Here is a 25,837-nt window from a genome sequence, read left to right as displayed (position 1 = left end):
TGCTGTACCTGCCACTCTATTTCTGGGGTGACTTTTGTCAGCTGCCCAGAATCTCCAAGCCAGGCTGGTTCTCTGCATCCTTTCAATGACCTGTTTTCTTCTCTAACCACAGGTAAGAAAGGTGCCCAAGGCTTATGTTGAGGGTGGCATGCATGTGGAGAGATTGTGGATGTGGGGCCAAAGAAATACTAGCAGTTTCTGGGTACTCAGGAGGGGGTTATGTCTGAATGCTGGATGTCACCTGCTCCTAGAAATATTTTAGTCTCCTGGCTGTCCCTGCTGGGGCTGTCCACAGCCAGGTGACGATGAACACCTCCTGGCTAGGATGGCTAGCCCAGTCTCAGGAATAGTGGCTTTATTACACTGTATCTGCTCCTATGTCTTTATTACTGCTGTCCCTTCTTTTGTTCATTTATTTATTCATTCTGTAAATTGTCTATGTCCTTTAAAAGGGCTAAAAGACACCAATGCTATTTACTGACTTAGAAGGTAGATACCTTCCAAGGTTCTTCAAGTTCTTGACAGCTGGGCTTGTTCCAAGGCTGGCATTTGTGAAGTGGATTCCTCCATCAGCTGGTGTGGTAGTTCAGATGACCTTCAAGATCCCACCCAACCTTGAGTGTTAAACTTCTGTGATTGAGCAAAACAGATATAAAAGCTAGAAATACACTCTCTAGCCCCTAAGCACCTCTAGTGAATTTATTTAGAAGAAGAAACAGTACTGGTTTCTCTAATGGAGGGGCTTCTTTGGGAGTGTAGTGTTGCCAGTTGTGAAAAAGCTGAGACCCATATGCTTGGGGGGGTTCTGGACAGCAGAAAGGAACCAGGTGGGATGGAAGCATCCTTTCGGGAGAAGGAAATGTTAGTAAAAAGAGGAGAATGTGGACTGGTGGGTGGGAAGTTGAAAACAGCAGTAGTAGAACCGTGGACAGGGAAGTGAGCTCAAATCACCTTGACCTCCATGGAACCAGGATTCAGGCAGGCTAGAGATGCTGCAGTGAGTGTGAGGGTGGGGTGGGGGTGGCCTGGCACTGGTGTACATGAGCAGCGACACAAGCCCAGTGGGGACACTGATGTCTGAGCGCTTTACGTATGCAATCTCTTTTACATAGGCTTCTCTGTGTACCCCATTCACCCAGACCCACTTTACAATTAGGGATCTCATCCCACTCTCTCCTCTTCCCCAAATCTGCCAATCCAGCCACTTAGAGGGTCAAAGTGTGCAGCTGTTTTTCTTTTGACATCTTCCTAACCAGAGGTGGAAGTTCCCTCTAATTACTGTCAATCACCTGAAACAATTCCTCCTTTGGTTTCCAGTGACAAATTAAATGAAATGATATAGTGGGCTCATCACAGGGGATGCAGATTTGAGGCATCTTGCTGGGAATACATCCTCTAGAATCACTGCATCTTATTTGCACATTCTTCTGGGGGTTCCCGGGTGGCTCTCCTTGGATCTCTAAATGATGCAATTTTAGCATGCCTGGATTCCGATTCTCACTAATGGAGAAAAAAAAAAATCTCCTTTTAAAAAAATGCACTAGGTTAAAAGGTGAAACAGATGATAGCTTTGGAATTTGCAACTATGATATTGGTTGGCTGGATGAGAAAGTGAATCTGCACTAGAGGAACCTGCTAGAATCTGGGATCCAGGTGGGCCTAGCTTTGGGGTGAGGTGCCTGTCCCCTCTCCTCACTTGTCCTGAACAGACCTCAGTCCTGATGGTGGCTTAGCAATGACAGACACAGTGCTAGGGTCTACAGAACACAGGTGAGTACTGACTGAATTGCTAATATGAAATTGCCCCCCTAGTTAACACCACATTATAATTTATTGCATTCTAGTTTCGAAGCTAAAGATCTTAGCTTGAATCTCAGCTTCATCACTTTTTATCTATATGGCTTTGTTCAACTTCTCTGAACATCAGTTTTTTTTTTTTACTTACATGAAAGGGATAATCATATCTCTTCCCCACACCCTCCTAGGGGTCACGTGAGGCCCAAATAGGTGAAAGCTGCAAAAGTACCTTGTAAACCTGAAAACAACATAAATGCACAGTGTTCTTAGGAAGATGTTTTAGGAATTAACATCAAGGGGGATTCTGAAATCCTCGTTCCCTGCACCAAATCAGCCCTGTGTTCTAATATCTAGCAAAAACTTCATGCCTGTATGAAAGTAGACATAAGCAATGGAATTTCACAACTCTTTTTTATTTTAACTAGCAAATGAAACTTCTAGATGGCATTGAGCCACAGGTAAATGGGGGAGGGCATGGGATCTTTGAGGATCCTAAATCCTCCAGGATAGAAAGGATGAAAGAGACAAGAGACAAGGAACCAGAAAGGCAGCTTTGTGATTGTCAGGTGTTTGAATGATTGCGGAGAGCAGAGAAAAAAACTTCACCTGCTCTGCAGTTTCCCCTGGGTATTAACGAGATTTAATCTCTGATGCCAACACTAGGGTCTCTAAACTCAAGTCAACTCAACTCAAGCATCTCTCAGATGCTTACGCAGATTCAGACTCAGGGAAGAGCTTCCCAAAGTGGAGGGTTGTAGAAAGCCTGGAAAGGATGCCTCGGGGAACTTGGGGCCTCCCTGGATGGCTTTGGAAGCAATGGGGCTAAATGAATAAAGTCATGCCGCACATTAGGGGTGGGCAAGTGGATGAGACTCTAGCATTTTCCTTCCTTTTGGTTCTTCTCTACTCAAGCTCACTCAGTTCCCTGTTCCTGGTGCCTGGCACACTGTTGGCCCTGACGAAGAATGAGGTAGTACATTCTCTTACAGTCCAAGCATGAAACAACAACAACAACAAAATGAATGAGGTAGTGGAAAGATAAACAAAGAAAAGGATAAACAATCACACTATGAGTGCAAATGTTTGACGGAGTGCTGCCCCCCAAATTAAGTGACAAGCCTTGGTCTCCTTCTTCAGGCTCGTGGAGCCCTCCTCCTGCCCTGCGTACCTTTTGCAGGTAGCTCTGTCCACCTCGTGGACAGGGGCAATATTCTCCCGAGGGAACAGAAGAAAAATGTAATCCTCTATTTCCAACAAGTCTTTTAATTGAAACCTTCTGGGGAAATTGATGCAGGAGGGCCCTTTTCCCCCAAAACACTCTGGTGTCTGTTTTATAGTCAGTATATGCCAGTAATTCCAACACATTGAAATTCACATCAGATCCTTCCCACATTCCTCTTCTACTTGACACAAACTGTCATTGGGCAATGCCACTGGGTCATGGGCCCTGACAACCATAAGAGCAACCTGTTCCTTGACCAGCCCTCTGCAGTTCCCCAGGGACTTTCATGGGCACAAATGATCCCGTTTGCTCCCGTCACTCCTCCCACAGGGCAGAAAGTGTGCAATCTTTATCTTAAGACAAACTCCCAGGGGGATTGAGTGACCTTTCACAGATCATCACCAGCCAGTGGTGGGGCCAGGACTCAAAGCGACATTTGCCAGCGCCAGCCCTGCTCTCATCTCCTGCCAGGAGGTTAGGATGGGCTGGTGCAACTGGCCCTGGGAGAGATGGAGGATTACTGATGCCAGAAGCACTGTTGAGAGGCTGGGTCAGGGTGGACGGGGGGGATGAGAATGACTAGATAGAAGTGGTTTCACAACTTCGTGAATAATAATTCTGATTCTCTCATACCCGGTGGTTTACTTTTATTTTTATTTTCTTTTTGAGATGGGATCTTGCTCTGTTGCCCAGGCTGGAGTGCAGTGGCAAGATCATAGCTCATTGCAGCCTTGACTTTCCCAGGCTCACGCGACCCTCCCTTCTTAGCCCCCCAGTAGCTGAGATCACACGTGCCACTATGCCCAGCTAATTTTTGAATTTTTTGTAGAGACGGGGCGGGGGCGTCTCACTATGTTGCCCAGGCTGGTTTTGAACTGCTGAGCTCAAACACTCCTTCTGTCTTGGCCTCCAAAAGAGCTGGAATTACAGGCATGAACTACCGTGCCCAGCCCTTGGTTTATATTTTTAAAGCCACTTTTACCCTTATTCTTTTTTTAAAAGTTGTGGCTACATACACATAACATAAAATTGATCATTATTGGCATTTAGTACAATTCAAACAGTGTGCAGCCATCACCACTATCTAGTTCCAGAATATTCTCACCCTCCCAAAGGAAATCCTGCACCCACTAGCTGTACGCAGAGCCATTGTTATCTCTCTAGGCCACATACACGATGTGTCCCTGAACACGAGGCCTTGCTCTTCTCCCCATAAGGGGGGCTGTTTCAAAAAAAGCTAATTTGAATGTGTAAGCTTTTAAGGCAATAATGTCATTTTAGTGATATATATATATGTTTTAAATCAAATACTCTATAAAATAATATTTTAAAATACTGCTTTTCCCAACTTTCTCAATTATGAAACATTCATTTCATATGAAACATTATATTTACCCCATCTTTGACATCTGTGTCCTTCTGGAACCCTTTGTGTATTGATTCTCCATGTTTGGCAAATATCACTGTCGCCACAGTCAAGAGGGGTAGCTGCTGCTTATTAATCCACGAGGTGTTTGTTTATTTTTTGATAATAACTGTTTTTGAGATATAATTCAAATACCATAAAATTCCCCCATTTAAAGTGTGCAATTTGGTGAATTTTAGTATATTCACACATCGATGTAACATCACACCATCTAGTTCCAGAGCTCTCTTATCCCCTCTAAGGGAAACTCAGTGATCATTAAGCAGTCACTTCCCATCCCTCCTTCCTGCCGACCCTGCAACCACTAATCTACGTTCTGTCTCTATAGATTTGCCTATTCTGCATATTCCATATCAATGGGATCATACAACGTGTAGGAAAAGCCACAAACTGTTTTTCTGTGCTCTCACCCCACAACAATCAACACGGAAGACTTCCGTGACCCCCAAAGATGTGGGGATTTCTCCTCACATGCAAGCAAGCTGTCAATTCTGCAGCAGAGATCAGCTGGGTGCCTTCTAATTCAATTCAGACACCATCCATCTGGAGACAGCGCAGATCCCACACGTCGAGGGCTCAGTCCCCAACACTGCCCCCCGGTGTCAATGCCGATCACAAGTCCTAGGTTGTTTTACCTGTGTTTCTAACCCATTGGCTATAAATTGGGATTCCCATGACCCCCTCCCTGGGTTCAACTAACTTGCTAGAGTGGCTCACAGAACTCAGGGAAACACTCGTTTACTAGCTTATAAGAGATAGTGTAAGATACAGGTGACGAGATGTATACGGCAAGGTTTGGGAAGGGGCACGGAGCTTCCACGCCCTCCCTGGGCTCATCACTCCTCAGGAACCTCCAATGTTCTGCTATTAGAAGCTCTTCAAAACCTGTCCTTTCGGGTTTTTATGGAGGCTTCATTATGCAGCATGATTGATTAATCCAGTGGCCATTGGCAATCAACTTAACCTTCATCTCCTCTCCTGTCCCTGGAGGTTTGAGGGGTGGGGCTGAAAGTCCCAACCCTTTAAAGCCTGCCTTCGTCTTCCTGTGACCAGCCCCATCCTGCAACTGCCTAGGGGCTGCCAGCCACCAGTCATGCAAAAAGATATCATTTTGGAGATTCCAAGTATCTTAGGAGTTGTATTCCAGGAAATAGGATTGAAGACCAAATATATATTTTACAATATCATCTTCAGTATGTGGCTTTTTGCCACTGGCTTCTGGTACTTTGCACAATGCTTTCTAGGTTCCTCCATGCTGTAGCAAGCGTCAGCACCTCAGTCCTTTTTATGGTGGAATCATGTTCTGTTGTAAGGATTTACTGCCTTTTGTCCATCCATTCATCAGCTGATGGACATTTGTTTGGACAAAAGGCTGTTTCCACCCTTTGGATCTTGTGAATAGTACCCTGATTCTTTTATTGACCACTCTTTGCAGTATGATTATCCACGTTTTACAGATGACCACTTAGGCAAAGCAATGGGGACCTCAGTCCCATCCTGTGCTCTCCTTTGTCCAGTAGATCAGGGCTGGTCTTAGGGCAGAGTCGCTGGCTGACTCTGGAGAAAGAGGAAGAGGTTGATTCCTCAATAAGCCAGGGAGAGCCCAGGAGCACTTAGCTGCTGAGGGCCTTTTGCTCACATTTCATGCCTGTGTGGAGCATGAGAAACAGAAATATGTCTATGTCAAGGATGCACGACCCTAAGAGCCCTTTCTTGGGCTTGCTCAGGTTTGGTGGTGAGAGGAAGCCTCGCAGAATCCAGCGGAATCCTCGCAGAATCCAGCAGCAGCTCTTCTGGGGACATGGTCCATGGTGCAACCCACAGCAAAGCCCTGACCTGACCTCCTGATGCTCAGGAGAAGCCATGGGCCCCTCCTGTCCTGTGTTCCTGTCATTCACAAAGCTCAGCCTGTGGTGGCTCCTTCTGACCCCAGCAGGTGAGTGCTTGTCACCTGTCATTGTAAGACTTCATCTCATGCCTGTGGGCTCACAAACTGTAGGGAGTCTGCAGGTGGACGTGTTGCAACCGTCAAAGCTGCAGGGGACTTCAGAGGCCATCAGCCGGGTGGCTGGTTCCACTGGGAGAGGTGGAGGGGCGATCACAGCTCTGACATTAGCATCTGTGTCACCTTAAATGTCCCCAAGCTTCAATGTCCTCAGCTGCAAAACGCAAATAGTGTTGTGTACCTCCCAGGCCTATTGTGAGGATTAAACGAAAGTTTGTGACCAGAATCCGGGATACAGGAGGAACTCGGGACACAGCGCTTTCTGTCCCAGATGGTGCTGACACGTTTCTCTGGGATTTGGAGCTGTAGTTCTCGACTTGCTCGGACAGCAGAGCCCTGAAGGGGTGAAGCTGTTTGCTGAACACAGTGAAAACTGACATGAGCAGTGCCATAGAAACATTTTGAAAAGCTTTGTTTGATAGCAAGTGGCAAATGCCCATGGTTTAAGAAAAAATTGGGGAGGTTCCCAAAGCGGTCCATTTCCCTGTTAGCATTAATGGTTCATCGGACAAGTGGGTGGGAACGGGAGACTGCTTACCCTGGCCAGGCTCATTGCACTGCTGGAACCCTTCTCCCTGCAGCCCCCCACGTAGACCAGGCGTCTCTTCCACTTCCCTGTCCCCCTGGCACTCCTCCATATGGGGCTGAATCTTGTCTCTAGATTCAAGTCTCCTCACTTCCCTGCCTCTGCCCCTTCCCCTCTCTACCTGCAGCACTAGTTCTCACTCTTTTCTTCTCTAACATCACAAAACAGCTGACCTTTCCTGAGCTCCGACTTCACAGCCTTCTCATGCTGTGCTCAGCTCTGATAGACATTGTCATCTGCCATCTTCAACAATGTTTTGAGATAGGTGCTGGATAAGCATCTCCATTTTACAGATGAGCAAACTGAGGCTCAGTGAGGCTGAGTGGCTCTGATTTGATGGCAGGTGGAGAGGAAGCTAAGCACCCACCTCCCAGGGCTCCTGGAGACCCACTCTCCTTTCCCAGTCCCACGGCATTGCCGCAGGGAGGCTCGCATACCGAGGCTGAGGACCGGCTCTTCAAACACCTCTTCCGGGGCTACAACCGCTGGGCGCGCCCAGTGCCCAACACTTCAGACGTGGTGATTGTGCGCTTCGGACTGTCCATCGCTCAGCTCATCGATGTGGTGCGCCTGTCTTCCCACCGCTGGCCCCGAGGAAGGAGATCCCAGACCACCCACCGCTTTCCCCCTGCTCCTTCCTCTACCCCAGCCCTGCCCTCAATCACAGCAGTGACCTGGGGTGGGGGTGGGGATGGCTCTTCCCAGGGCAGCTACACTCTCCCTTCTCCCAGCTCTGGAGCTCCCTCCTAGGAGGGCATTGATTGGCAGCAGTTCCTGTGTGACCCTGGAGAATCTGAGTAAGGGTGGCAGGTTTCAGAGTGGGTGGCAGGTGGGCTGGGCTTGGGGTATCCTATCAGAGGGTCTGAAAACAGCCCATCCCACTCCACCCTGCCTTCTGGGTCTGGACCCATCCCTTTAATTGCTCCTCTCTCTCTCTCTCTCTCTGGGCCAGGATGAGAAGAACCAAATGATGACCACCAACGTCTGGCTAAAACAGGTGAGGGCCCCTCCTCCAGTCCAGGCGGTGGGGACCGGGAATCCATGGACCCCAGACCCCTCCAGGACTTCTTTGCTAGTGAAAGACCAAGGAACAGCAAGACCCTGAACTTAGTTTACCAAGCAGATGCCATGTGGGATGTTCCCAAAGCCGACTTTTTCCACAGGGCCTGCGGAACATAGCCTCAGGCACTAGAAAGCCAAGTGGTGCTTTCCTGGGAGCAGGCATCCGTTCATCCCTGCTACTTCGGAATCCTCCCCAAAACCCCATGGGGGCCTCATTCTGCCCATTTTACAGCTCAGGAGATCATGAAGCAGAGAGAAGCTGGGCTGGAAAAGGGGGCCCAGCTCTGCCTGACTCCAAGTCCCAGGCTCCTTCTATGGGAGAACGCTGAGTGCTTAATATCTATACTGCCACCCAAATACCCCCAAACTTATAGGCTCACAGCAGCTCCCAGCTCACTGTATCTCATGGCTTTATGGCCAGGAGTTTGGGTGGTTTCTTCTGCTTCACATGGTGACCACTAGGGTTACTTTGTGATATTTGAGTGAGGGTTCATCTGGTCTGGAGGGTCTGAGACAGCTTAATTCACACATCTGTCCCTTAGCAGGGATGTCTGGAAGGCTCTGGAAGGTGCTGGAAGGTTCTGGAAGGCTGGACTCAGATGGGCCCTTCACCCCTTTCAGGCACCCTCAGAGTCTCTCCAGCAGGGGAGTCAGACATCTTGCCTGGTGGTTCAGGGATTCCAGAGTGAGAGTCCCAAGAGACAGGGAGTAAAAGAAACTGGGCCAGCACTGATCTTGTTGTATACTACTGGTTAAGACAGTCATAGAGCCCAGTTAGACTCAGGAAAGGGCGCACAGATCCCGCTTAGGTTGGAGGCTTCCCTCTCTCTGATGCTGTAACCCAGGAGCTATTAGGGGGTCACTCATCTCATCTTTACAGATGTGACAGCTGAGGGCCAGAGGGAAGCAGGAACTTGGAAGCTACCCAGTCATGCGGTGTGTGTGTGTGCAGGGAGGCAGGCCTAGAACCTGGGTTGCCACAGTTGTCCCCATGGGCTGGCCACCTGGGCTTCAGGGTTGGGGTGGCAGGGCAAGGAAGGAGTACTGGAGTTTGAGGCCAGTCAGCAATGCCTCTGATTAGCTTGTGATACTGGATGAGCTACGTAACCTCTCAGAGCCTCAGTTTCCTCATCTGCAAAATGAGAATAACACAAAATACTGCCACATGCCTGGGAGGATTAATATACCCCAATTTGGTGTGGGTGCCTCAAAATTTCAAGTTGGACCTGAAAACTTGACAGATGGACTACGGAGAGAATATGAAACTGATGGAGGCAGGGGGACTGAGCTGGACCTGCATTGGTGGAGGCAGGGGTGGGGCCCAGACATCCCGTCTCTGGTGGGACTCCTGTAGGGCACTTGGGAGTGCAGTTTGAAGGTCCCTGGGTAACACCCCTGCCTCACTGTATGCCTCTGGCAGGTTGATTTTCCTGTCTTTGGTCCTCAGTTTGCTCATCTGCTAAATGGGGAGATACTTTCACCTGCTCTCATTCCCTGCTTGGCTCTCCCATGGAGGCTTTTCCTAGATGGAGAGCATAAAACAAACCATAAACTGTGATGCACTAAAAATGAGAGACTTCACTAGAGATGAGTGAGGTGGCCCACCAAGGTCGTCCAGCCAGGGATTGGCAGAACGAGGACTAGAGGCAGGACAAGGGTGAACTTCATGTGCCTGGGACCTTGACTACTAAAGTCCAGGCAAAGCGAGAAGGTTGGTTACTTGCTCAGAGCACGTTCCCAGCACTGCAGCTCCCTCCACTATTCTGGGCTGGGTGGGGAGCCCTGGCTGCTCCAAGGGGGCTGCTTGGCCCATTCTGGGCATCCCTGGGGTGTGCTAGCTTTGCCCTAGGCTGCTCCCTGGAAGCGAGGTTGACACAACTCCCTCCCCACACACAGGAGTGGAGCGACTACAAACTGCGCTGGAACCCTGCTGATTTTGGCAACATCACATCTCTCAGGGTCCCTTCTGAGATGATCTGGATCCCTGACATTGTCCTCTACAACAAGTAGGAAGCCATTGGGATCCTGGGGGGATGAGGGGAGGCCAACTTGCAAGGGCCGGGTCCATGGCCTTGGGAAGGGCACCCCTGGTGTCAGCTTCCTCGCCTCCTTCTCGACTGCTGTGCTGAGCATGTCTCCCCTGCCTCTCTCTTTATTCCTTCATTTCTTTCCTTTTGTTCTCACTCTACACCAAAATGAATGGCAGCTGAGCACCTTTTAGGTATCAGTGCCTGGCACTGTGCTAGAGGGACAGAGATTGTCAATACTGAGTATTCTTTGAAAAATTTGGTGCAGGCTCAAAAAACAATACCTCGGGGTTGGAGTTGTGAGGGGTGGCAGTGTTGTTCAGACAGGCAGGCAGCATCGGGCCAGCACCTTCGAAGGGCATGTGCTCACTTGGTATGCAGTTTCCTTTTTCCCAATCATGTTATTTTGTAGTTGTCTTTAAGACTAAAAAGGAGTAATCTTTGACCACAATGACAAGAAGTTAATAGAAGGCAGAGGAGTCTAAAGAGAGCCCCAGTGGACAAAAGTAAATCAATAAAAAATATTTTGATGGAATAAATACACATCTATAATTTCATTTCTGTATTTGGTATCAGGCAATTCTTCCCTTAGAAGTAAAGAAGTTAAAATGAAAAGATATTTGGTGTTATGTTCATCTAAAAATGTTTTCTAAGGTGGGGCTGTAAGGAGCATGGCTTCTTTGAGTTATAAATAGGTATGAAAAAGAGTTCTGTGGTCAAGTAATTTTGGATAACATTGTATGTCATAACACCCACCCCCATCCCCACCCAAGTCCTTTGGAAAATGGCAGAACACAATAGCATTTTAAAAAATGTTATTAGAAGTTCTGCAGCAAAGACACCCACCTAGCCCAGCGTTTCCCAATTCATTTGATCCTACTTTGGAAATGCTATTTTTAAAGAATGAAATAAAAGGAAAAGCAACCCATTTCTGGATTTTGTGTCTTCAGATGGGTCAGATTTTTTTTTTATACTGTCCAGTTCTGGTCAGAACTAAGCCCTTTCACCTGAGCCATTTTGGTGAACACGTGTTCATCCTGGGTTCTTACACTGGCAGCTCTCACACAGCAGGTGCCTAGTGTTTGCAGCTGCTGCAGGACTCCCGAACTCCTCACCCTGTCATATCTCTGTGCCCCACAGCTGGCACCCAGGATCCTTCTAGTTTCCGCTTCCTGTACTTGTGGCAGAGGTCAAGAGCAAAGTCCTACATCAAATATGACTTCGAGTTTGACGATTATCCAATAAGACTTCAGCCAGTGTTACCTGATTTATTACAAGAAATTTTTGGGGGGGACAAAATTCCAAGCTGAAGTCTTGCTGACATTTAGAGAAGGGTCCCCTCCACCCAGATACCCCACTCAAGGTTAACAGGAAGGCATCAAAGAATTTGCAATTTTCCTTCCCCCAAATGAGCACATGTTGCCATCTAGTGGTCATTGTTTGTGATAAACAAAATGCTTAAAAAAATTTTTGTTTTTGCCTGGGCGCGGTGGCTCATGCCTGTAATCCCAGTACTTCCGGAGGCCGAGGCGGGCCGATCACGAGGTCAAGAGATTGAGACCACCCTGGCCAACCTGGTGAAACCCTGTCTCTACTAAAAATACAAAAATTAGCTGGGCGTGGTGGTGCACACCTGTAGTCCCAGCTACCTGGGAGGCTGAGGCAGGAGAATTGCTTGAACCTGGGAGGCAGAGGTTGTAGTGAGCCGAGATCACAGCCCTGCACTCCAGCCCAATGACAGAGTGAGATTCTGCCTCAAAAAAAAAATTTTTTTTTTTAACTTTTGTCTCAATGTATTTGTTACTCCCTTTCAAAGTTCCTATTTCCAGCCTGCCCATATCTCTACCATGGAACTACTCCATGGGGGAAAAAAGCCGCCTGTTCCCAAGCACTCTTCTGATTTCTTGGATTTTAGGATTGACTGTGGGGATTAGAAGGGGAGGGAAGATGGTTAAAGACTAGAGCAGGAGCCCACCGAGCCACCTCCTGGTGGAATCAGGGGCTGAAGCTTCCAGGAAGTGCTGCCCGACTGGTCACCACTATTTCAGTGTCCCCAGACTCCTTGTGGGTCCTTAAATGCCCAGTCCCACGATACCCCTGATTCACACTCTGTCCCTGTGTGACCCTCTACTGGAAGGCTCTCTGCCCATTTCTCAGCCAAATCCTACCATCAGTCAAGGCCTTTTGCAAATGGCAGGCTTCTCAATGACCCTGCCCACCTCCCAGAAGGGAGCTTTCCCCCAAAGGGTCTGGGTGGCACTCAGACTGCCCTCCTAGCGTTGCCAACTGCGTCCCTGATGTTGCAGTGGTTCCTGGAGATGTCTCATCTCCTCATGGCTCCTTAAAGGCAGGGACCTTTCTCATATTCCTCTTCTGCACAGCTCTGGTACAGGCCCTAGTGGATGAGGGGCTCAAAAACGCATGTTAAATGGGTACATTCAAGGTAGTATCTTCACTCGCAAAGTTGTTAGGTCTCTTCTGAGCAAGGATGATCCCAGGTGGAAAGGGATCGCCCTCCTGAGGTGCTGACTCATCATCTGCTAGGGAAGATAAACAGACTCATAGATATCACTCTATTAAATGTTCAGCTCGCAGGAGGACAGCTTTGACCCCCTGTGATGTCATCTCCACCCAGCCAATCAGCAGCAAGCACCTGGCCACACCCACCCCTTCCCCAAAACTGCCTTTGAAAAACCCCTAATGCACGAACTTTGGAAGAGATGTTTTGAATGCTATTTCCTTCTCCCCTGTGGCGTGGCTGGCGTTGTGTCTATTCAACTCTTTCCTTACTGCAAATAAAATATTAAATGAATAAAAATAGATAATCAAACAACACATACCCCATGATCACAAATATATATGATTGCCATATATTGATAGATTATGTATATATAATGGTTTTACATTTTATATATATACATATATATCATCAAAATGTTATTAGTGGTTGTTTTTAGAATTCTTGGTACTTCCTTCTATTCCTCACAATTCCTCCTTTTGTATTTAAAAAGGTAGTAATTGACAAGACAGCTCAGTGGCTATAAATGTGCATGCCGGGGGAGACTTACACATTTTCGTAAATAAACCCCGCCAGTGTGGCCGGGTCTGACTTGGTTCTTGGGGTTCCCCTGATGCCAGCTCTCTGAGTAGGCTGGCTCAGGCAGGTGGGTGTGCAGGGGTCTCCCCAGCTCCTCTCTTCTCCCCAGTGCAGATGGGGAGTTTGCAGTGACCCACATGACCAAGGCCCACCTCTTCTCCACGGGCACTGTGCACTGGGTGCCCCCGGCCATCTACAAGAGCTCCTGCAGCATCGACGTCACCTTCTTCCCCTTCGACCAGCAGAACTGCAAGATGAAGTTTGGCTCCTGGACTTATGACAAGGCCAAGATCGACCTGGAGCAGATGGAGCAGACAGTGGACCTGAAGGACTACTGGGAGAGCGGCGAGTGGGCCATCGTCAACGCTACGGGCACCTACAACAGCAAGAAGTATGACTGCTGCGCCGAGATCTACCCCGACGTCACTTACGCCTTCGTCATCCGGCGGCTGCCGCTCTTCTACACCATCAACCTCATCATCCCCTGCCTGCTCATCTCCTGCCTCACCGTGCTGGTCTTCTACCTGCCCTCCGACTGCGGCGAGAAGATCACACTGTGCATTTCGGTGCTGCTGTCACTCACCGTCTTCCTGCTGCTCATCACCGAGATCATCCCGTCCACCTCGCTGGTCATCCCGCTCATCGGCGAGTACCTGCTGTTCACCATGATCTTCGTCACCCTGTCCATCGTCATCACTGTCTTCGTGCTCAATGTGCACCACCGCTCCCCCAGCACCCATACCATGCCTCACTGGGTGCGGGGGGCCCTTCTGGGCTGTGTGCCCCGGTGGCTTCTGATGAACCGGCCCCCACCACCCTTGGAGCTCTGCCGCCCCCCACGCCTGAAGCTCAGCCCGTCTTATCACTGGCTGGAGAGCAATGTGGATGCTGAGGAAAGGGAGGTGGTGGTGGAGGAGGAGGACAGATGGGCATGTGCAGGTCATGCAGCCCCCTCTGTGGGCACCCTCTGCAGCCACGGCCACCTTCACTCTGGGGCCTCAGGTCCCAAGGCTGAGACTGTGCTGCAGGAGGGTGAGCTGCTGCTATCACCCCACATGCAGAAGGCACTGGAAGGCGTGCACTACATTGCTGACCACCTGCGGTCTGAGGATGCCGACTCTTCGGTGTGTTGGGGTCGGGAGAGGGGCCAGCCTGGGTGGCCCCACCAACTTAGCGGGGAACCACCCCACCGCAGAGTGTGAGCTTGGGCAGCCCAGGCCCCTCTCGTGAGGGCCCACTTCCCTCAGTCATGGTCCTTAGAAGTATGGAATAGATAGCAAGAGAGCACATGTAGCTGGCTGCTTTGAGGACATTTATTGGCAGGTGGCAGGTTACACACCACGGGGTCAGGCATGAGCAGCTCAGCCTAACAGGGAGGCTGAGAGCCGGAGAGGGAGGATCCCAGACACTGAACCCCGTGCCTCCCTCAGGCCGCCAGCTCCCCCCATTGCCTTGGAGGTGGTGGGAGGCAGGGGGACCATTTCAGGAGAGACCCAGAAAGTCAGCTGCTGCAGCGTCAGTCTTTGTCTTTTGTCTTGGATGGTCTCTTCCTCTGCCTCCTTGTTCATGGGCTCCTGAGGATCTTGCAAACTTCACTCTTCAACCACAAGCCCTGCAGATTCCTGATTGTGCCAGGTGGACTCCGCTCCCCCGCCCCTGCCATGGCACTGGCCCCACCCTGACCCCTGCCCCAGCCCCTGTCTGCCATTATGTGAGTAGGCCACTACTCTAGCACAAAATTCTGATCAGCCTAGGGAAGGATGAAAGGCCGGGAGGTTATTACTGAATGGCCTTGATGAATAGATAAGAAAATTAATCATGATGTCATCCAGGAGCAGTGGAGAATCCAGGCTCCCTTGTCTGGGCTGTGAGCCCAAGTTCTACAAAGCCCCCGCCCCACTCCCAGCCTGCCTGGGGTACCAGCCATCTTTGCCTGTTTCCCTCTCCCCAGCTCCAGCAGGTGGGTGAGGAGGCAACCTCTGAGCAGCAAAGTCTGGTGTTGCATTGAAGTCACTGCAGGCCCCCTAGAAGGGCCCATGCCCATGGGTGGTCCTGCCACCTCCTTGTGTCCCTCTAGCCTCCTTTACCTATAGTCTGGGAGCATAATATGGACAGGTCTGGGCATGTGGAGGGGCTGGGATGGGAGGGGAATCATCAGTGGAGCTTACTGGAGCCTTGAAACAGCCCATCCCTCCCCTCCACCCACCCTGCTCCCTGCGCTGACCTTTGCTCCCCAAGGTCTCTGTGGGGCAGTTGCTGCTGCCCCCAGTGGTCGTCTGTGCAGGGGCTGTGCATGGGAGGAATGCATCCCCCTTTCCCGGGCCTGGCCCCTGTCACTGTGTGCTGTCTTCCCCACAGGTGAAGGAGGATTGGAAGTACGTTGCCATGGTCATTGACAGGATCTTCCTCTGGCTGTTTATCATCGTCTGCTTCCTGGGGACCATCGGCCTCTTTCTGCCTCCATTCCTAGCTGGAATGATCTGACTGCACCTCCCTTGAGTTGGCTCCCAGGGCACCCCCGCCGACCATCTTTTGACCATCTCTGCTGCAGCTGCCTCCGGTGTCCCCTTTGGGGTGAGCAGGTGTCTCTCCGCAGAGTCTGGACACTGACCCAGGCATTGCAGGCTTCCATCCAGCTTAAAGTTATTGTACCAGGGCTGAGAGCCCTGCTGTGTGCAAAGCCCTGTTTTGGATACGGAGGAGCTAGGGAAGCTCTGCAGAAGGTCACAATAGTGTGGTGACCAAGTGGGGCAGAGAATTCTCCTGGAGCAGCGGTGCAGACCCTAAGTGACAGAAGGGTCAACCAGGGGGACAGTGGGGCCAGGGTAACGAGGAAGGGAATGCAGACCTCAAAGGAGGGGCCATGGGGGCAAAGGGGAGGGTTCCTTGGAGGTGGAAGGGCTCTGAACAATGTTTAGATTTGGAAATGAGCCCAAAGTGCCAGGGAGAACAGCCAGGTGAGGTGGGAGGTTGGAGAGCCAGGTGGGGTCTGTCTAAGCCAGGCTGGGGTTGAAGTTCGGAGTCTGTCCGAGTTTGCAGGGTGCTGAGCTGTATGGTCAGCAGGGGAGTAATAAGGGCTCTTCCGGAAGGGGAGGAAGCGGGAGGCAGGGCCTGCACCTGAGGTGGAGGTACAGGGCAGATCTTCCCTACCGGGGAGGGATGGATGGTTGGATACAGGTGGCTGGGCTATTCCATCCATCTGGAAGCACATTTGAGCCTCCAGGCTTCTCCTTGACGTCATTCCTCTCCCTTCCTTGCTGCAAAATGGCGCTGCACCAGCCGGCCCCCAGGAGGTCTGGCAGAGCTGAGAGCCACGGCCTGCAGGGGCTCCATATGTCCCTACACGTGCAGCGGGCAAACAAGAAAGACCATCCTGAGCTGCTCCTGACCCACCTCAAACTCATCTCATTCGGCCTGTCCTCCCTCCCTCCACCCCTACTTCCCTCCCCAGGAACCCTGTTCCCTGTGCCTGCCTCCATCAGAAGGAGGCCTCACTTGGGAGTTGAAGATCTTTGCCTTTAGTTCTTTTGATTCTGAACTTCTCAAAGGTAGGGCCTGTGCCTGTTATTCTTCCCACCTCCAGCACCTAGCACAGCGCCGGGTGAGTGGGGTCAGCACTTAAGGCGTTTGTTCTGAGTGGTTGAGGGGAGCAAGCTGGATTGTTTGGGCCCCAGGACTGTTGTGTAGATGGCAAAGCTGTGGTCCCCTCCCTTATCAGCCTGCCTCGTCTATCCCAGAGCCCCGAGGTGTGTTGACCTGCTCTGAACCCTTCAGTGCAGCCTGTGCGTGCACCTTGGAATGCAATGCACCACCCCAAAGTCTGAGGCTGCACCCAGGATCCCAGGCCGAGGATGCACCACCTCAAAGTCTGAGGCTGCACCCAGGATCCCAGGCTGAGCTGCTGCTCCTGGGATCGGGCACCAGACCTCTCCCCAACTCTGTCCAGACTGGAGGGTGGGACCTTGGCAGCTAACAGATGTGGGAATTGGGTTCTTGGGACAGCATGGAGGCTCCAGGCAGGAAGCCGAGCAGGGCAAGCTTCCAGTTTCCTTTTGGTCCTAGGGGTCCCCTCCTTCCAAACCCCAAAATATCTCTCCCTGACCTCCCAGGGGAAACCGGCCTGGCTGTGACGCCCTGGCCCAGGCCCCGCCACGCCTCACTTCTCTCCCACAACCCCCCTGCTCATCTGGTCTCTGGCTCCTCTCTACTCGGGTGCATGCAGCCCCCACCCTCCCCTCTCCTCCCACTTGCTCTCCAGAGGCCTCGGAGCTCTCAGGTCCACGCTCCCAGACCTGCTCTCCTGAGACAGTGATGTTCACTCCTGTTATCCACGTCTCCCATCCATCTTGCATGTGAATAAAGAGATTAAATAAAGCTGCACCTACTGTTCACTCAACTGTGCGGCCCTCTCCTCGCCAGCCACACTTCAACATCGCCAGTGTCACCCAAGCCCCTCCAGAGCCTGGGTGGTTTGGGGGCCCACTAAGAGAGAAATGACATGGCATTCCTCATGTGGCCATGGAGGGGACTGCTCTGGGTCCCTCCTGGAAAGTTGCCCCCACTGTCCCTGCAAGGGCAAAGGGGCCAGCGCACACCCCTGACCCACTGCCGGGTATCACAGTTAGAACCTCCTTGGCCAATGACCAGCGCTGGACAGCCCTTGATCTCTGTCCAACATGAACACAATCGGTTTCTTCCAGGGCTTGGCTCACAGTCCCCATTCTCCCCCAAAGGGCATATCAAACAAACAAAACAAACCGCAAAGCAAATGGGACAATTTTAATTCAACCACAAGTCAAATAGAAAGAAGTTAAAAGAATGTTTATGCAAACACGCAAGAAAAGAAGGGTGCAGATGAGAATGGGGGTCAGCGAGAGAAAGAGGAGGAGTAAGAAAAGAGGGAAAAGAAGAAAGAAAAGGAAAGTAAAGGAAGAAAGAGAAAGAGGGGCAGGAAGAGAGCGGATTTGGCCCAAGGTCCTATCTTGGCCACATCTCTCTGCTTCTTCCCTCTGATGCTTGGTTTGTTGACAACACAGCATCCTGTGCCTGGACTCCCAATTAGCTTGTTCCTGGACTGTGCCCCAGGTCCTCCCTCAGGAGGGCACATGCTGTCAGTCCAGACCAAACTCACATTAAATAAATTTCAATATACACTGTACAAGAACGCCAGGCCCATCCCTCATCTCACTGGCTGCCTGACCCCCAAAACAAAGCTCCTCCCCAGCTTCTCTGTGCATCAAGGGACATCTGAGGGCCGAAGAGGAAGGGAAAGGAATAGCTTAGTTCCCAAATCGGCCTGCCATGTCCATATATAAAGCTAGGGGTACCACGTGACACACCCTACCCCCAGGAGCTCCCTGCATGGACCAGGCTGCCTTAGGGAGGAGTGGCCAGGCAGGAGCAGTGCCCCCTCTGAGCCATCTTTGTCACCCTCACCCTGTGTCCATAGCCCAGAGTCCCCTCTGTCCAGCTGCAGCCTGAGCAGTACAGCCTGGGGTAGGGGTGGGGAGAGGGGGTCGTGCAAAGTGGCAAGGGAAGGTGACTCCCCTTGGCCTTCCCCCTGGAAGACTCACATGACCAACAGCAAGGCAGGGGAGGTACATGGCAGGCAGGGGCGGAAGACACAGGCAGGTGGCCCCCACCCTCCATCACTCTGCAGGTGGGTGGGCCAGATTGGCCAGAACCTTGGCCTGGTCCACAGCGTCGAGCAGGTTCTTGGCATCCACGGCCAGGGTGTGTGAAGCCGTCAGCATCTGCCTCTTGCACTCCTCACTCAGGGAGGTCACGGCGTTCTGCTGCGCCAGCCGCATCTTGTTGATGAGCTCTGCCAGGTCTTTGTTGAGCAGTTTCTGGGTGCCCTCGATCTGTAGGAAGATCACACAGGACAGGCTGAGAGGCCACAAAGTCTGTGCCTGGAGAATAGGGAAGCCACAGAGGTGTCCACCTGCGTGCTGGCCAAAGCAATCAGAAGTTCCCTGGAAGCAAATCAGACCTAGGAGTGGGCTGAATGCAACACCCCGTGCAGGGTCGAGTCAGGTCTGCAAGGATTGACATCACAGACATCTCAGAACTCAGCCAACTCTGTGTAAGCCCAGCCTGACCGTCCCTTCATGGAAACATCCCCTCATACTTCCTAAAATGCGAATCTGATTTTTTTTTTTTTTTTTTTTGATACTGAGTTTCGCTCCTGTCGCCTAGGCTGGAGTGCAGTGGTGTAATTTCAAGTCACTGCAATGCCCGCCTCCTGGGTTCAAACAATTCTCCTGCCTCAGCCTCCCGAGTAGCTGGGATTACAGGTGCCTGCCACTACACCTGGCTAATTTTTGTATTTTTAGTAGAGATGGGGTTTCACCATGTTGGCCCGGCTGGTCTCGAACTCCTGACCTCAGGTGATCCTCTGACCTTGGCATCCCATAGTGCTGAGATTATAGGTGTGAGCCACCACACCCAGCCATCCACTGAAGGCTTGAACCCCTCAAAATCATCCATGAGGGTTGGAATCAACTTCTTCCAAATGGTTAATGATATTTTGACCTCTTCCCATGAATCACAAATGTTCCTAAAATTATCTAGAATGGTAAATCCTTTCCAAAATATTTTCAATGAACTTTGGCCAGATCCATAAGAGAAATCACTATCTATGGCAGCTATGGCCTTAGAAATGTATTTCTTAAATAATAGAAATTGAAAGTAGAAATTACTCCTTGATCCATGGGCTGCAGAATGGATGCAGTGAAAACATTAATCTCCTTCTATGTCTCCATCTGGGCTCTTGAGTAGCTGCACTGTAAATGAGTAGTAATATTTGAAGATAATCTTCTATTTTCTGAGTGGTAAACCTCAACAGTAGATTTAGCTTAATTCTTAAGGGCCCTAAGATTTTCATAATGGCCAATGAGCACTGGCTTCAACCGGCATTAGCCGCTAACAAGAGAGTCAGCTGTCCTTTGAAGCTCTGAAGCCAGGCATTGACTTCTCCTCTCGCTATGAAAGTCCTAGATGGCATCTGCTACCAATAGAAAGCTGTTCATCTACATTGAAAAATCTGTGGTTTAGTGGAGCCGTCTTCATCAATGATCTTAGCTGGGTCTTCTAGAGAACTTGCTGCAGCTTCTCCTTAGCACTTGCTCCTTCACCTTCACTTTTATGTTACAGAGGTGATTTCTTTCCTTGAGCCTCATGAACCAACCTCTGCTGGCTTCCAACTTTTCTTCTGCAACTTCCTGACCCTCTCTCAGCCTTCATAGAATTGAAGGCCTTACTCTGGATTAGGCTTTGGCATAAGGGGATGCTGTGGCTGGCTTGATCTTCTATCCAGACCACTCCAACTTTCTCCACATCAGCAATAAGGCTGTTTCACTTTCTTATCATTCATGTGTTCACTGGAGTAGCTAACTTTTCCTTTGCATTCACAACGTGGCTAACTGGCAGAAGAGGCCTATCTTTTGGCCTATCTTGGTTTTCAACATGCCTTCCTCACTCAGCTTAATCATTTCTAACTTTTGATTTAAAGTGAGAGGTGGGCGACTCTTCCTTTTACTTGAACATGCAGAGACCACTGTAGGGTTGTTAATTGGCCTAATTTCAATATTGTTGTGTCCCAGGGAAAAGGGAGGCCCAAGGAGAGGATAGGGAAATGGATGGTCGGAGGAGCAGTCAGAACACACACAACATTTATTGATAAGTCTTATGTGGGCATAGTTTATGATGGCCCCTCAAAACAATTACAATACTAACATCGCTGATCACCAGTCACCAATTACCAACCATGACAGTTATAATCATAATGAAACAGTTTGAAATATTGTGAGAATTACCAAAATGTGACAGAGACACAAAGTGAGCACGTGCTGTTGGAAAAATGGCACCAATAGGCTTGCTCATTGCAGGGTTGCCACAAATGTTCAATTTGTAAAAAATGAAGTATCTGGGAAGTGCAATTAAAGCTAAGTGCAATAAAATGAGGTATGCCTGTTCATAGCTGGTGCTCAAGAGGTATTTACAAATGAAGTAGATGAATGAATGAATGAATGAATGGGTTGGCATCCCAAGGGTAAGGAGCTCTTAAATGAGACAAGACAGCCCCACAGCCCCACCTAGGGCTCCTGTATGTGTTGTCACTGCCCCTGAGAGGCCAGGAATTGGCCCAAACTCGCCTGCCTTCTCCTTGCTTGGGCAGCCACTGACAGTGGGGACAGTGGCGGGATGTGGTAGTCATCTGTGCCGCAGGGCTGGCCACTGGGAGGCAGGGGATCAAAGGACTCCAGAGGGACAACCAACAAACGTCCCATGGCACTGTATTATGTGCCTATGGCTTTGGCAACAAATTACCAGAAATTTAGTGGCGCAAAACAACACAGATTTATTGTCTTATAATTCTGAAGGGTAGAAGTCTGAAGTGGGTCCAACTGGGCTAAAGTCAAGGTGGCCACAGGGCTGGTTCTCCCTGGAGGCTCCAGAGGAGACCTGTTCCTTGCCTTCTCCAGCTCCGACAGGCTGCTGCCTTCCTTGGCCTGCGGCCTCCCTCATCCATCACATCTGTTACTCTGACCGTGTGTCTCTTGTCACTCACTGCCTCCCTCTTATTTATTGAGATAGAATGTCACTGTTACCCAGGCTGGAGTGCAGTGTTATGACCACGGCTCACTGCAGCCTCCACCTCCCAGGCTCAGTCTATCCTCCCACCTCAGCCTTCTGAGCAGCTGGGACTATAGGCACAGGCCACCACGCCCAGCTAATTTTTGTACGGTTTTGCCATGTTGACCAGGCTGGTCTCAAACTCCTGAGCTCAAGCAATTCACCTGCCTTGGCCTCCCAAAGGGTTGGCATTATAGATGTGAGTTGCCACACCCAGCCAGTGTTGTCACAGAGATCCCTGTAAGATCAGGACCCCTGATCCCAGGATCCCTGTGACAACACTGGGGCCAGTCTGATAACTGAGAACAATCTCCCAATCTCAAGGTCCTTAACTTTATCACATTTGCAAAGTCTCTTTGCATGTTTTCAGGTGCCAGGGCTTAGGATGTGGACATATTTGGGGGCCTTTACTCTTCCTACCGCAGGTAACATCTCGTGGAGCACCAAGACTCTTGTTTTGATTTTCAGTGACTGTTTCTCATTTAAATAAAGAAGATCAGATTAAATAATTAAAGAAATCTTAAGTGCTATTTCTATGACACATCCATGTTAATCTTAACACAGACGGCAAGGCAACCAGACAAACGATAATAGGAGCGGGGAAAGGAAGTGTGTCCGCTTTAGCATAAGCTCAGAAAGAATTCACTGCCATCATCTGGAGACCCGAACTAGGAAATCCTGGCTAGCCTCTGGCCAGGTCCCTGGGTGCCCTCTCAGCCCTCTGGTGGTAGCTGATGGGATAAGCCACATAGAACCCACCTGGTGGGGACTCAGTGGACAGACATGAGGTTGTCCAGGCAGCCCTCATGAGCCTCTGATGGAAGCATAAGCAGGAACAGGTGGGGGTAAAGGAGCAAAGCGACAGCTTATGGCACTGTCTGGGATGGGACGCTCACCTCTGTCCGTGAAGATGACGGCAAGGAAGGCAGGAGATCGTCCACGCTTCCGATGAGCTTCCGCAGGGTCAGCCCCACATTCTGGGGAGAGAAAGGGGCAGGATGGCCACCACTCCTGGCTATTGGAGAGAGCCAGGTTTCCCCTGGGGAGAGCTTTCCTGGGGTGGTGCTTGCCCCCCCATGAGCGGCCTAGGACTCAATTCCCCTGGCCCAGCTTGCTCTAAGAGGATCTGCTGCACCCGTCAACAGGAAGCGCAGTTCCCCTTCCTTCCAGGGCAGAGTTGAGCTGCCTCCACCTCCCCAACCCAGCCCTGCTCTCACCTTCACCACCACCACGTAGCCCTCGGGGGGCAGCTGACAGAGCTCATTCTTAAGCTCCAGCACGGCCCGCACCAGCTCCATGACATTGAGGTACACCAGGTCATCGGTCCGGTCCAGGTTAGCTGTGGGCTGGATGGACTGAGGGGAAGACGCAGGTGGCCAGTGAGTAGGGGAGAGCCAGGGGCACTGCAAGATTCTCTCCTGGGCAGGCACTACTGCGGCCAACTCCACCACCAGCCCGATTTGAAAGGACTCTTCTTTAGAATAATCGTGCCCTGTCCCGGGGTGCATTGCCCCTGTCCACTTCTGGGGCAGTTTCCAGCCAGGGAGCCTTAACAGAATACTAGTGGTAGCCTCACAACAGACTAATAGAACCACCACCTGGACATAGGGTGCAGGCAGGCTTTTTTTCTTTGAAGAGACAGGGTCTCACTCTGTTGCCCAGGCTGGAGTATAATAGCACGGTCATAGCTCACTGATGCCTTGACCTCCTGGGCTCAAGCAATCCTCCTGCCTCAGTCTCCTGGGTAGCAGGCATGCCACCAAGTCCAGCTAATCTTTTAAAAAAAATTTTAGTAAAGACGGATTCTTGCTATATTGCCCAGGCTGGTCTTGAATTCCTGGGCTCAAGCGATCCTCCTGCTATGGCCTCCCAGAGTGCTGGGATTACAGGTGTGAGCAACTGCACCTGGCCTGTGCAGAGAGTTTCAAAGCTCCTTGGGTGATTTTAATGGACAGCCAAGGCTGAGAACCACTGTTCCAGGGGAAAGAAAGCCAGCACCACCCCAGATGGCTGTAAGGACAATGGGTGCTGGAAACCAGGCGAGGAGGCTCAGAAGAGGGAAGGAGCCCACACCCCTTTCCCTGAAGCTGGACCAGGGAGCTCTACTCCAAGTCTGGGAGGGGGATGGAGGGTGGGAGATTGGTTCTTCCTCTTGCTTTTTCATGAATTAGCTGTGTGGCCTTAGGCAAGGCACCCCGCCACCCACCCCCTAACCCCGGGCTTCATCTGTATCATGAGGACACTAAACTGGATTCTATCTGAGAACTGTGAAGCTTTCATAGACCATGGTCTTCAGTCTTGTGCAACTCTCACTCTCATTTATCAGTTTCAGCAGAGCCAACACATACCTGTGCTCCCAGCCTCGGGGGCTTCTGCGGGGGCCCCGTGAACTCCACTGCAATAAAAAGAACAGCGAGTGGGGGGCAGTTCTCAGCACTCCAACCCTTCCCTTTGTACCTGCTGACATCAAATGAGCCCCCTCCCCTCTACCACTAGGAGACTTCAGGGAAATTAACTCTGAATCCAGGAAGCGGGCAGGGGAAAGAACCTCCTGGTCTCCCCGGTTTTGCTGTAGTCAGGGACAGCACTGTTGTCCCCTTCATATGAAGAAAAAGGCAAAGTCCCAGCAAGATGGGGGGATTGTAGTGGTGCCTCGGCTCTGGCTTGGGCTTCCTGCCTGATGGACACCAGGCCTGAGGAACAGTACTGGGTGATCTGAAAGGAAGAAACCTCTCTCTCTGAAGCCAGCAGGTATCTGTGGTGCCCCCACCCTGGGGAGACAGCAGCTCATGGGGTAAATTTGTGTGAATTCTCTAATGGTTTTCCCGGAGTGTTTGGGGCTGAAGGAAGCAAAATTGCAGCAGAAACACGCTATTCACTCCTACTTTGAAGAGCAAAGACACACACAAGTCCACTCAGCACACTTTGTTCTATTTTTTTTTTTTTTTGAGACACGGCTTGCTCTGTCACCGAGGCTGGAGCACAGTGGCGTGATCACAGCTTACTGTAGCCTCAACCTTCTAGGCTCAGGCAATCCTCCTGCCTCGGCCTCCTGAGCAGCTGGGCTCGCAGGCATGCATTATCATGCCTAATTTTCTTAATCTTTTGTAGAGATAGGGTTTTGCTATGTTGCCCAAGCCAGTCTCAAACTCCTGGGCTCAAGTGATCCTCCCACCTCAGCCTCCCAGAGTGCTAGGATTACAGGTGTGAGCCATCACACCTGGCCTTCTATTCTCACCTCTGCCACCAAAGAGCTCTGTGACCACCCCAGGCAGCTCACACTCCCAGAGCCTTAATTTTCATTTGTAAGATAAGAGGGTGAGCTCAGAAGGGACCCTAAAGTCAGAAGGCTTGGGTTCAAATCTGAGCTTTGCCAATTATTAGCTGTGTGACTTTGGACAAGTTACCTAACCACCCTGTGCCTCAGAAGATAATAAATGGTCCCAGGCCCATGCCTGACTTGTGTCCAGTTCTCTGTGACTGCTGTCATCATCATCCTCCTCAGTGCCACCCCTCCAGGCCTGGGGCTTACTGCTGGCTCTTCCCTCCCTGCCTGCAACAGGGTCTTCTGGAGAGAGCATGAGAGCTCAGCTGCCCCTCCCACTTTCTCCCCTCTGTCCCTCAGGCCTACAGAAGATGAATCTGAACTGGGAGAGGCAGGTGGCACTGCTTAACTTTCCCCACAGGAGCCTCCGACAGAGCAGGAAATAAGGAAGAGAGAATTCCCAACTCCCCCAAACTAATGCAGGAAGGGGATGATCTGAGAAGGGGCCTGAGGACGTGGCCGCTGAAAGAGAGATGGGCAGGGCGCTGGGCAGGGAGAGGAATGGGGTGGAGGGAACAGAGGGGAAGCTGGCCTGCCCCACATGCTCTGAAATAAATCATGGCCGATGCTGCAGGGAACACAGACAGACTCTGCTGCTCCCTGCCCTGGGCGGTGGGCAAGGATGGTGGCTCTGCACAAGGTACCAAGAGGAA

At 50.8% G+C, this 25,837-nt stretch overlaps 2 protein-coding genes across 8 annotated transcripts in view; one reads left to right on the top strand and one right to left on the bottom strand.

Annotated features, from left to right (window-relative positions):
- Positions 1–15,706, top strand: CHRNA2 (cholinergic receptor nicotinic alpha 2 subunit). Of its 2 annotated transcripts, XM_032144135.2 has the most exons (7): positions 1–112; positions 6,173–6,381; positions 7,380–7,600; positions 7,989–8,033; positions 9,995–10,104; positions 13,332–14,346; positions 15,581–15,706. In XM_032144135.2, exons 2-7 carry the CDS (start codon positions 6,309–6,311, stop codon positions 15,704–15,706), a joined length of 1,590 nt encoding a protein of 529 aa, XP_032000026.1. In that variant the 5' UTR covers positions 1–112; positions 6,173–6,308. The 2 variants fall into 2 exon arrangements, with proteins under 2 accessions (XP_032000026.1, XP_032000027.1); XM_032144136.2 differs by lacking the exons at positions 1–112; positions 6,173–6,381; positions 7,380–7,600; positions 7,989–8,033 and having other exon boundaries at positions 10,038–10,104; positions 13,337–14,346.
- Positions 15,707–17,981: 2,275 nt separating this feature from the next.
- The window catches only part of PTK2B (protein tyrosine kinase 2 beta), a 147,374-nt gene continuing 139,518 nt past the window's right edge, over positions 17,982–25,837 (bottom strand). For all 6 annotated transcript variants that reach the window (XM_032144129.2, XM_032144128.2, XM_032144133.2 and 3 more), the window contains 4 exons: positions 24,208–24,254; positions 23,077–23,214; positions 22,756–22,836; positions 17,982–19,086 (listed from right to left, as the gene is read on the bottom strand). In XM_032144129.2, coding sequence (XP_032000020.1) covers positions 18,871–19,086; positions 22,756–22,836; positions 23,077–23,214; positions 24,208–24,254 — 482 coding nt within the window. In that variant the 3' untranslated portion in view covers positions 17,982–18,870. The remainder of the gene's footprint in view (positions 19,087–22,755; positions 22,837–23,076; positions 23,215–24,207; positions 24,255–25,837) is intronic.

This window comes from Hylobates moloch, unplaced genomic scaffold (genome assembly GCF_009828535.3).
Source record: "Hylobates moloch isolate HMO894 unplaced genomic scaffold, HMol_V3 SCAFFOLD_22, whole genome shotgun sequence".
Taxonomy (NCBI): Eukaryota; Metazoa; Chordata; class Mammalia; order Primates; family Hylobatidae; genus Hylobates; species Hylobates moloch.
The sequence above is the reverse complement of the archived record's forward strand: the minus strand, read 5'-3'. Positions and strand labels throughout refer to the sequence as shown.